General features: G+C 27.3%; 1 protein-coding gene across 1 annotated transcript; it reads right to left on the reverse strand.

The window, feature by feature from the left end:
* Positions 1-3,208: 3,208 nt before the first annotated feature.
* LOC124423944 (dnaJ homolog subfamily C member 8) lies at positions 3,209-4,977 on the reverse strand. Its single transcript, XM_046962337.1, has 6 exons — positions 4,832-4,977; positions 4,316-4,474; positions 4,149-4,215; positions 3,960-4,054; positions 3,739-3,884; positions 3,209-3,635 (listed from the first exon to the last, which is right to left on the reverse strand). The coding sequence occupies exons 1-6, from the start codon at positions 4,907-4,909 to the stop codon at positions 3,401-3,403; spliced, it is 780 nt and encodes a 259-aa protein (XP_046818293.1). The 5' UTR covers positions 4,910-4,977; the 3' UTR covers positions 3,209-3,400.
* Between the last annotated feature and the right edge of the window lie 7,523 nt (positions 4,978-12,500).

The following is a 12,500-nucleotide window of genomic DNA, read 5'->3' on the forward strand; positions in this document are numbered from 1 at the left end:
ATAAAAGTAGAAAAAGAACAAACGAATGTACGAATATCGTTGTACTTCGTAAATCTCGGCGTTACGACGAAAATTTGAAAGGACGGTAAAACACTGGATACTACCTGTTGCGCGCGAGAAGCGCCTGTGCATAAACGACGTTCGTTACGCGCCTGCGCAGTCAAGACGCTAATACCTTCCCTTCCCCGTAACAAGATCCCATTCCTTCGTCGAGACTACACCGTAAACCAATCGGCATTAACCATCCTTCACGAAATCTGCCGAAGATACGCGACAATAATACGACCTTCTTTTAGCTTACCCGCCAAATTTCTTCCCGCCATTTTTCCACGACATTATTATTATTATTATTATTATTATTATTATTATTATTATTATATATTATTATTATTAAATCGAAGAATTTTTTACATTATGCCTGTTCATCTAGTTTCTTCCTTTGTTTTTTCTTTCGAAGAATTTTTTCATTGTGTGGAAATTGATTTGTATTTTTTTTTTTTTCTTTTCCTTTTTCATTCATCGATTGATCTTTTCGTTGATCTTGAGTGAAAGAGATAGATAGATAGATAGATAGATAGATAGAGAGAGAGAGAGAGAGAGAGAGAGAGAGAGAGAGAGATAAAAAGATAGAGTACGATCGAATGAATTACGTGTAACAATTCGATGATGCATTTAACAGAGTAAAGGAGTAAGGGAGGAGTTCATTGAAAAATAAGAAATAAAAAGTAGAAACGCAGGTGCGTATATTGCCCCGTTGGTTTTTCCTTTCGCACTCCGATCACGTGCCCAACTCCGGATGGTAATGTGTACTCACGTGAAATGCATTTAACTAGACCGTGCTGCTGCACATAAGAACCTCCGGATACAGTAAATAATATAATAATGCTTCCTCGTGGGACGTGCTAGTTTTTTTTTTTTTCGTTTCTTCGCTTTTTTTTTCGTTTCTTTCGCTTTTTACTTTCAATCGAGCCAACTCTTCAAAATGTCGTGTCGTTTTCGAATATATGCGCATTGTAATAATACTAATAATGATAATTATAATAATAATTATAATAATAATAAAAATAATAATAAGAATAATAATAATAATAATAATATTATTATATCTGATTATAATTAATGTTAAATTAATTCGATCGAATGTAAAAGACAGAAGATATTATAAACAAACAAACAAAAAACAAAAATAGAGAATAATTAAAATTCGATAGACTTGTAAAGTTATGACATCATTAATTATATGGGTTGCATTCTATCGAGACGTCATACGAAAAAACAATGAATGCATTTCATATGAATAATTATGAAATAAAACTATTTGAAATATATTCACTATGGGACATTGTAAGACTTGTCGAAAATTTATACATGCACGTTGATTTATATATATATATATATATATATATATATATATATATATATATATATATATGTGTGTGTGTGTATATACATATACACAGCCAGATACAATTGATTGATTCGAATTGAAAATTTATTTGTGCAATAATCGTAAATCGAGGGAGAATTATAAATTTGCAAGAGAAAAATTTTTTACAAGTAACGATTAAAAAAAATTCTCTTTCTCTGGCACATTTAAAATATTCTTTCTTTCTATAAGTATGTTTGAGAAAACAAAATTGAAATTCGTTTATGTTTGTTCTCCGTAGAATCATATTATTTTATCTTTTTCTTTTTACTCAATTATTGATAACCGCAATTATTTTTTAGTGGAATCGATGCATGACAAAGACATTTGTCCCTTTTTTTCCCTTATCGCTTGCGATAAAATCTTTCTCCATTTTTTTTTTTTTTTCATTTCATTTCATTTCATTTCACGTATATGAATATTTTCAATATCGCACGTTATTAAAGGTACGTTTAAAACAAGATACAATGATAAAATTTTTTCGGATTTTTTTTTTCTTTTCTTTTTTTATAAATTCATTATATTTATAATAATCTTATGAATTATGTTTGGACCAAGTGCACGTAAAAATATATGCATTATGCGCCAAATGATGCATCGATACATTAGATTGCACGATTACATGGCCCGTGTAGTTCATGATGCGATACGGTCCTTTGTACTATAATCCGTGTTTAAAGGATCATCAAACAAACAACATTATACAATTGTTTAATTGCTAAATAATTAAAATAGCAAGTTGTTGTTTGTAATTATTATTGTTATTGTTATTTTTTTTTTCTTTTTAATGCGATACACGCACAGAGAAATACGATAAGTTTTAAATATGTAACATACGATATTATATGTATGGCACTTACGGGTATCGTAAAATTTTGGGCTTTTATATATATAATATATATATATATACATACATATATATATATATATATATGTGTGTGTGTGTGTGTGTGTTTGGTGTATAGTTTCTATAGTTTAGGCAGTATGAAAAATTGAGTCTTACATATTCTGTTGCAATTTTCAATGACATAGAAATTTATGTTTTAAAATATTCAGACGATCAATCGTGAAAAGTAATTATTTTAAACGATCGGAATAATTCTTTAACATTCATGCTTTAAATTATTATATTGGAATAATATAAAAGTATTCCAGGTGTTTAATTTTTTTAAAAGCTTAATTAATAATTTATAATTTCTCTAATACTTTTTATTTAATTTCAATCGATATAGACGAAATATGAATTTTTAATTCAATATTTGAAATTCAACAAGCTTTTATCACCGTATAGAAGATTGAGATGCAACTTTTACTCGGGCCATGTAAGCGGACGTTGCAATTCTCTCACGCATACATTTATGCATATCCATGTGTAACACACATACATGCACACACAAACTCACAAGCACGCGTGGCATTCATTCATGATACATACATAGTATACAATAAAGATGCTCTTGCACTATTCGTATTCTCATATTATTCTTATTTCTCTATTCTCTGTCTCTCGTATTGATATCACTCACATCCCCCCCCCCTTACCACACATTTCTAACACTCTAATATTCTTTCTTCTTGTTCTTTTGTTTCTTTTTTCTTTTTTTTTCCTTTTTTTTCATTTTCTTTCTTTTTTCCTTTTTTTCTTACTTTGATTCTCAATAAGAGTAACAACTTTCTTTCTATATATATATATATATATATATATATATATATATATATATATATATATATACATACATATACATATATATTATATATATAAGTGGATTGAAAGTGAGAAAATCGACGATAATAATATTTTAATGGACATTTGTAAGAGTTCACGCGCGTACGATGACACACAATGTGTATGTATATAAGTAATATGATCTAGAATTTTTCTTGCTGAAAATATCTATGAAATAACATTGGAGCAAATGAGATTGAAAACGGTTCTAAATCCGATGAGAAGTAAAGGCGATAAGTTTCCATTAATTATCGTGACTCGGCCTTCGTTTTTGGTGGCCTAAAGGCTTTTAATTTTTTTGCTTTCTTTTGTTTAGTTGCATTGGAGCCAGATTGAAAAGCTTTCCAGCTATCGACTCGTGATTGTCTAGATTCTTCAAAGTTTCTTTGCCATTCACGTTCCAGGGCCGCTTGAGCTTCCGCGGATAATTCTTCCTCTCGTTTTCTCTTTCGCTGTTCGGCATCTCTGGTTGCTAATTCTCTTCTATATAACGACAATAAATTATCCGAAGGAAAATAAATAGATTTTTTTTTTCTTTTTTAATCGATTTAAATCTCAATGATCAATATTATGAGAAAATGCTTACCTTCGTCTTTCCATATCGGCAAATAATTTCATTGTCATCACCCAAACAGCATGCCTATATCCTTCTTCGGTTTCTTCCTCTAACATAGTACCTGTCGAATTGTCAGTCTTGCCTTCTTTTTTTAATTTTTTCTTTTTCTCAGCGATCTACAAATCAATCTCACTACTATAGAGAGAATTTTGTCTATGAGTATGTTAACTTTAAGATTGATAAAAACTTACCATGTGATCTGTACGAGCCTTTGCCTCTTCAATAACATCCATACATTTTGCTCTCGTTTCTTCATTTTCCAATGTCTTCCATGCTTTATTAACAACTGAAGAATTTAAATAAATTTATGATTAATTTCTGTTCAATCGATAATTGATAAATGATCAAATAAAATGAGTTATGATCAAAATGTCATTTACTTTCAAATGCTTGTTGTGCCCTCTCTGCGTCATCTTGATTCTTGTCAGGATGCACAAGTATGGACATCTAAAAATTAAATCCCTCCCTTATATTTAATGTTAAACTTACGAAAAAGTAAAAAAGAAAAAAAAAAAAAAAGAAATAATGAGAGAACATATGTACTTACGCGTCGATATTTTTTTTTGATTTCATCTATAGAAGTACTTGGATCTATTTGTAAAACTTCAAATGGATTTAAATTAAAGTAAGAAGAACCAGGCCGCAATAATCTGTCGATTTGTTGTTTGGGAGTCAACACGGAATCCCTTTTTTCAATTTCTTTGACCTAAATAAATACAGAAAATAATGAAATCATGTTAAACTGTTCTAATCACAGTTGGTATACATATATAAGGTTAGAATCTTTTTTGTATTAATAACTGTAAGAAAAGTTAAATGAATTTTCAAAACATTTACATAATCAAAATGTATTATTAAATGGATTAACGTTTGAAACGTTTAAAACATTGTGTATTAATCGTCTTAATGATATAAAACGATGTACACAAAGTGACGTTTGTAGAAATTTGGACTAAAAATGTGTTTCTTCACGTCGTTATGTAATAATAAAAAATGATCGATCGTATCGTTAAAAGGAGTATGAATAATTGCTTAATATTATTATTAATGTTCAATGACATACTTCCGAATAAAATTCGTTGAATTCATCCTCCTTCTTCGTTGGAATTTCACTGGCTAAACTTGAGTTGGTTGCGGCCATCTTGATTTGTTCCTATTCGCGGTAAGTTCCTATGTCAGCCACCAGATTCTAATTGACGTAACGCGAGAAACAACGAAATGGACAGGATGCTTATCGAGCAAATATAGGAACGTATGGATTAGAGCATAAAATTTTCTTCTATATAACTTATATTACACAACCTAGAAAGGTCCATATAAACATATATATATATATATAAATATATATATATATATATATATATATACATATATATATACGTTTATATATATGTACGTATATATATATGTATTTATATATATGTATATATATATATATATATAAAATTTAATGATCGATAAAATTTAAGAATTTGCGTTTCTTCAAACAGTATTGAATTATAATATAATTTTTACGTATCGATATAATATCTTCAATATATATATATATATATTCTTTTTTTTTGTTATTAATATATATATATATATGTATATATGTATATATTAATAACAAAATGATATATATATATATCAAAAATATATATATATTTAATAAACAAATGATATATATATATATATATACGTATCATTTTTTTATTAAAAAAATAATAAAAAAGATATTTGTTTTTTTTTTTAGGGAATAATCAGGATGGGTACGTGTTTGTGTTTATGCATGGCTGGCGACATAAAATTTGTTATTATTTTATTAACAAAGCTTAACAGCCAATAATAAACAAGTAATGCTCCTTCGCACGTTTAATAAAGACATATAAAACGAAATGAAAACGGCAACATTCACATATGTTATTGCAGCATACACTTCTGTCAAAACTGATTTGACTAACAATTAATTTCTAACGACGTACGAGATATATTACTAAATACTAACACGCATTCTCTAATATTCGCTATATTATTAGACGAGAGAAAACTTAGATGTTACATAAATCGTTTTAAGTTAGGACGTGTAAATACTAAATATACATAATATATACGGAGACACTATATGGACATCTAATACTTCGTTTTATGTCATTTTTTTTTTTTTACTAATCTACCTTTGTAAATCTAGATTAGTATACTAATCGTAACTATTAAACTCCATAATAGACATAAAACGTATTTATTTTATTGTAATATAATAATAAATAATGTGTGCCACGAGAATCAATTTGTTCGAGATAACAAAATGGCGTAGTATGTAATAATTAACATACATAATTACGATGGTCCGATATGTCGTTCTTCGTTCTATTTTTTTTCTTTTGTTTTTTGATGAAGGGAGGAGGATAGGAGATTTCAATCAACAAAATCAAAGACAAACCTTTCTTATTTCTCTCTCTCTCTCTCTCTCTCTCTCTCTCTCGCTCCCTCTGTCTTTTTTTTTCTATCTTATCAAAACATCCGAATTTTTTTTCTTTTTTTCTTTTTTCTTTTTTTTTTTTTTTATCTTTTTCATATAAGAGTTACACGCGATTTATTTATTTATCTTATTATTTTGTTGTTTTTTTTTTTCTTTTATTCACGAATAAACGTAATCGCAGAACTACGATTTAATTTTTCATCGAATCTCAAACGAAATGATACTCGCGACATATGAACATACAGTCTTCACACGACAGTGTATTTTCTTTTTTAAATAGTTTATAATTCTAACGTGAAGTGGTTAAAGATATCGACGATAGAAATTGGAAATTCAGAGGCGTATATAAGCATATCTACGTATACATATGTATGTATATATATATATATATATATATATATATATATATATGCATATATATATATATATATGGAATCTATGGAATATCTATATCTATATTAAAAACTATAATAAAAATTGTTTATCTATTCTGTATGCGTGCGTGTGTGTATGTGTGTATATGTGTACGTGTGTCTGTGTGCGTCACAAAAGTCTTCATTATTCTAAATTAATAAGACGTAGCACGAAAACGATGTATATGTATATATATATATATATATATATATATATATCTACGCTTTTCATATGGACAATTTGAAAATTATGAAAAAAAAAAGATAAATAAATAAATAAAGAAAAATAAAGAAAGAAAAAAAAAAGAAATACAAAAGAAATAAAAAGAAATAAATCCTTTTTACGCCTCTGTATAAATTTCGCCCCACATTTTACAATAAATTACACAAAGCTAGCGTGCCAAAGATAGAGATCTCAACGCTACTAATCTATATATTGACGTTCTAATCGTAATATATCGTGTGAAGCAATAATGAGGGGCGGGCGGGGGGGTTTGGGAAGGTGTAAGTAATAGGGTGATGCCATAGGGATATACATTATTTATCCATTAGAAATACAATTTTTTTTTTTTTAAACAAATATCGAAATTCGTGTGAACGAACGATCAACACAATAATAATAATAATAATAATAATAATAATAATAATAATAATAATAATAATAATAATAGTAATAATAATAACGTCGATTAATTCGATCGATTGTTCGCAAAAGGGAAAAAAAAAATTAAATAAAAAGAGTGCTCGTTCATCGTGAATAAGAAAGGAATCATACTATATTTTAATGTATTAAGTATTACATCATAATCTAATTACATGCTAAACGCTAAAATTATAAAATTGAATAATTCGAAGGATTACAATATGGCATCGTTATTATTTTTCACTGTATGCTAATAAAAAGGGATCACCGTACATTCGTTTTTTCTCTAATAAAGAGATTAGGTTAATGTTGAATGTAGATGTATATATATATATATGTATGTCATTGAAAATAGATTCGTAAACGTGAAATTAATCGTGCGAGCGATTATTATTATTATTATTATTATTATTATTATTATTATTATTATTATTATTATTATTATTATTATTATTATTATTATTATTTTGTTTGATTGATATCGTTGGTGAAAATAGAATTAATAAGATATCTCAAAAAGTATTGTTGTTCGAAAAAAATCGGACGAGAATGTCCCATTAAAATTCTTAATTTATACGTTCTTCCTTTTCTTTTTTCCTTCTTCTCTTTTTTTTCTTTCTTTCCTTCATTCTTTTCTTCCTTCCTTCCTTCCTTCCTTCCTTCCTTCCTTCCTTCCTTCTTTCATTCTTCTCCTTTCTTTCTTTTTTTTCTCTTTTTTTTCTTTTGTTTGTAATCTTTACGCGCGCATATTTATCATTCTCCTTCTTTAAAGATTTTTCTCCGAAGAAGAATTTGTCAAAATATATATTTTCTTCGTAAAAATTGACATTTATAATGATAACTTATCGATACGCATATATCCGAGAATATTTATTATATCGTTAGAGACAATCGATATAAATGTGTATTTGTATATATATATATATGTATGTATGTATGTATGTATGTATGTATGTATGTATGTATGTATGTGTATACGTATACATGTATATGATTCGACGTAGATAGATAGTCGATAATTGTAAGAGAGAGAGGGGCAGGAGGGTGGTGTGGGGCTTGCTTGAAGAGTTAAGAATGAGAGAGGAAGAGAAGACGAGAGTGTTTATTTATTTTTTTTTTTTGCTTTTTCTTTCTTTCATATATGTCGTGTGTACGTATGTGTGTGTAAATGTATAGATATATGTAGATTTTGCGCATGATGAAGCAACGAGATATGTTGAAACAGTTGATGCCTGAGACAAGTAATAATAAGGAAGTACATATATTGAGATAGTAAACGTTTAGGTATGATTATATAGACGATTAGATTTGGTCGAAATTTTATACCGTCGAATGGCAAGCATACTTATATAATGAGGACGGGATAGGTTATAATTGAGAGAGGAGGGGTGGCGCTAACAAATAGCGGATGGGTGACTTGAGGGATGGTTTTTAAGGATCAACTAACGACAAAGAGTTTTATTTAAAAGTTAATTTTTTTTTTATCGCGACAAAGACGACATAATTTATCTGTTTCCCTTTTCTTTTTTTTTTCTTTTCTAATTTTTCTAATGACGGATCCAAAATGACTTAGACGTCATTTATCAAACGCGAATGACGATGAGAGAGAACATTGAGGTGAGATACCTTGACCTTGACAATGATATACTCAGGATCACTTTCTAAATGTTTTTCTCTTTTCTTTGTTCTTTTTTTTTTTTTTTTTTTTTTTTAATTTCCAAGTAAATCTAAAAACTCATTAGTTTCTTTGCCATCGATTCGATTAACTCGAACAATTTTGATGATAGTTAATCGAGGATTATTTTGTTTGCGAGACAAGATCAAAGGATCTCAACGTAAGATAATTTAATATAAATATATATACGCATACACTATATATATATGTGTGTGCGTGTATATAAATATATATATATATAGAGATAATATATGACGGCACGATTAATTTTTATATCTACCATATAAAGAATTCTTTAAACACATTAGGTAGATCTCTCATATCCGACATTATCTTCTTTTTTTTCTTTCTTTCTTATATACTTATTATATGAATTACATATAAGTTCATTACTCGATCTCGATGGATCATCTCTGAAAGACGATCTCTCTTACTTTGTATCTCTCTCTCTCTCTCGCTCTGGCTGATTCTTTTTATCAATTATTTATTTATTTATTTATTTATTTATTTATTTATTTATTTATTTATTTATTATTGTTACTGATGTTAACAGGGGTTAAGGGGGAGATGAGGGATCGGGGGAATTATTGACGGCCTCCGAATATTATATCGAATCGTCGTGAGTTTTAATCGATTATATATTTTATAGATTTATCGATCTCTCTAACGAAGAGATGAATCCAACGAGAAACGATATATTTCTTATTATCGTTAATATAATGTAATATATATATATATATATATATATATATATATATATATATATATATATATCGTTATACGTATGCAACTTACACAACACACACTCTCTATATAAAAATTTCGCGTAAACGTCTATATATATGTATATGTATATATTACATATACATATAGTAGGTATGCACAAACACACTCTTACGGCGCGCGAAAAAAAAGTGAAAAGAAAAACAAAAAAAAAAGGAAAAAATGAAAAAAGAAAAAATAAAGATTATATATTTTCGTATGTATAAACTTTCAAAATCTATTTTGGCACTCTCCTAGTTTCGTCAAAAAGGCGAGCACGCTTTTTCTATATTCTTCAATTCAGAGACATTGCATTGGAGTATCGATTTACTCTTTCGCTACACATACTTGTAATTTTACTTTATTTTATTTTTAACTTTTACTTTTACTTTTACCTTTATCTTTACTTTTATTTCTTTTTTTTTTCTTTTTCTTTTTTTTTTTTTTCATCATTTTTTATTCATTTGTTTGTCCGTTTGTTTCTTTGTTTTTACGCTTTACAATTACATTATATAGATAATAATAATTATTATATATCGTCCTTATGTTTATACGTTAATTGGTCTAATCGTAAGAAAGTTTTTGTTTTTTTTTCTTTTCCTCTTCTTTTTTATTTTCTTTTTTTCTAATTTTTTTTCATTCTTTTCCTTTTTTTCCCCACTCGCATACAAAATATTATCGGCTGCGTCTTGTTTGTTTATTTTGTTTTTCTTTTGTTTTTTTTTCTTATTACTAATGTTAATATTAATATTAATATTAATATTATTATTAATATTATTATTATTATTATTATTATTATTATTATTATTATTATTATTATTATTATTATTATTTTCTTTATTTAATTTTAATCTTTCTCTTTTTTCGCTAAAACAAATTTTATTTACGAAAAACTTTTATATATATATATATATGTGTGTGTGTGTGTACATATATATGTATATATAGTTACACACTTCGATCGTATTACTTCCAATATCTGTTATATTGTTTCATTCCTTTTTTCCTTTTTTCTTTTTTATCTTTTTTTTTTTTTTTGTTTCCTCGGTTCGATTTAAGCGTAAATTATTATGCATATATCGATAAGCGATCTTGTGGCACCTTTTTTTTTCTTTTTTCTCCATTTTAACACGATTAAGCTTCTCTCACACGAACGAACGAACGAACAAACGATCGATCGATCTTTATACGTGTTATATATATATATATATATATATATATATATATATATATATATATATATATATATAGATGTATATATATCGCGAAAGGCCAGCGCGTAGCGCGTATGAAATAATAAATAGAAATGAAAATGTACATATTCTCTTCGCAATTAAATCGCGAAAGAATTTGTTTTTCTGGTGATAAATCACACCGATATATCGATTTAATACATATCTCCGCTCTAAATCGACATCATTTAATAATATTTTTGTTATTATGTGCTCGGTTTAAAATTAACGAAGAGAGGCACGTGCGATTAGAAAATATATAAATACCCATCCCACGATATTTATGCTTAAACACGGCGCGTTTATAATAATAATACATATACATATACATACATGTATATGTATGTATATGTATACAATTCTTATTACACATAATGTATTTATAGCAGTTATTCACAATAAAAGCTCTATATATCTCATAGACAGTCACTGCGAATAATGTGTTCACTGATAGATTATTGGCTGGATGCAGACCGTTAATAAATATAATATAATGATAATTATTTAATTTTTTTCCTTCGACGCGTTTGATTCTTTCTTTTTTTCTTTTTTTTTTTTCTTTTTTTGTTTTCATTAACAATCCCGACGAAATGTTAACGTCCAATTAATCGATGATATTATACATTTTTTTTCGCGTAACGTTATATATGTATGTCCGTTTCGAAAAAAAAAAGACTAAAAAAATTCTCTGTATAATTCTTTTTTTAATTTTATTTTTATTTTTTTCTTTGTTTTTTTTTTTCACTCTTATCTCTTCCTTTTACCAATATAATTATACGTTCGTTACGTCCTATTTTCTTTTTCTTCTTTCTCCACTCTTTTATAATTTTCTGTTATCGTAAAGTTAAGAAAAAACGTGTGCTCAAAAAATATTTTCGTCTTTGTAAACTTTGATTTTTGTTCTATCAGCGTGTATTTTTCTTTTTTCCTTTTCTCTTTTTTAATTTTATCCCTTTTAATCCTTTCAAGTCCCGAATCTCTCTACGCGTATATAATAATACCTATGTATAGATATACATATACAGGGCTGACTGGGTTGGATATCGGGGTCGGGCGAAAGTACAAAATTAATTTCAAGATAATTTTAATAATCGATTACTATCATTTAATTGTGCCATTACGTAGGTCGACTTTCGGACAATAATTTTTTTTTTATCGACGAATACAAATGCGAGTATAAAAAATCGACTTCGTAAAAAAGGTCTCGGAAATGAATAGTCGTGCAATAATGAAAAAAAAAAAAAAAAAAAAAAAAAAAAAAAAAAAAAAAAAAAAAAAAAAAAAAAAAAATTTTTTTTTAAATCGTGCAATGACGACAAAAAAAAACAAGTAAAATAGGAAAAAAAATTTCTTTTAAAGTCATATTCTCGACCGACCCTTTCTCTCTCTCTCTCTCTCTCTCTCTCTCTATATATATATATATATATATATATATATATACATAAGTATTTATATATTGCGTATATGCATTTCAATAAATTCTTATGTTTTCATTCGTACGAATTATAAAATACGCGATTAGAAACTCCTTTGATAATTCTAATAT

The sequence above is a fragment of the Vespa crabro genome, chromosome 4 (genome assembly GCF_910589235.1).
Source record: "Vespa crabro chromosome 4, iyVesCrab1.2, whole genome shotgun sequence".
Lineage (NCBI taxonomy): Eukaryota > Metazoa > Arthropoda > Insecta > Hymenoptera > Vespidae > Vespa > Vespa crabro.

Coding starts and splice junctions, on each gene's coding strand:
- LOC124423944 (XM_046962337.1), bottom strand. CDS start 4,909: ATGGCCGCAACCAACTCAAGTTTAGCCAGTGAAATTCCAACGAAGAAG. Junction 4,216..4,315: donor TCAAAAAAAAATATCGACGC/GTAAGTACATAT, acceptor TTTAATTTTTAG/ATGTCCATACTTGTGCATCC. Junction 3,885..3,959: donor AGGCTCGTACAGATCACATG/GTAAGTTTTTAT, acceptor ATTGATTTGTAG/ATCGCTGAGAAAAAGAAAAA.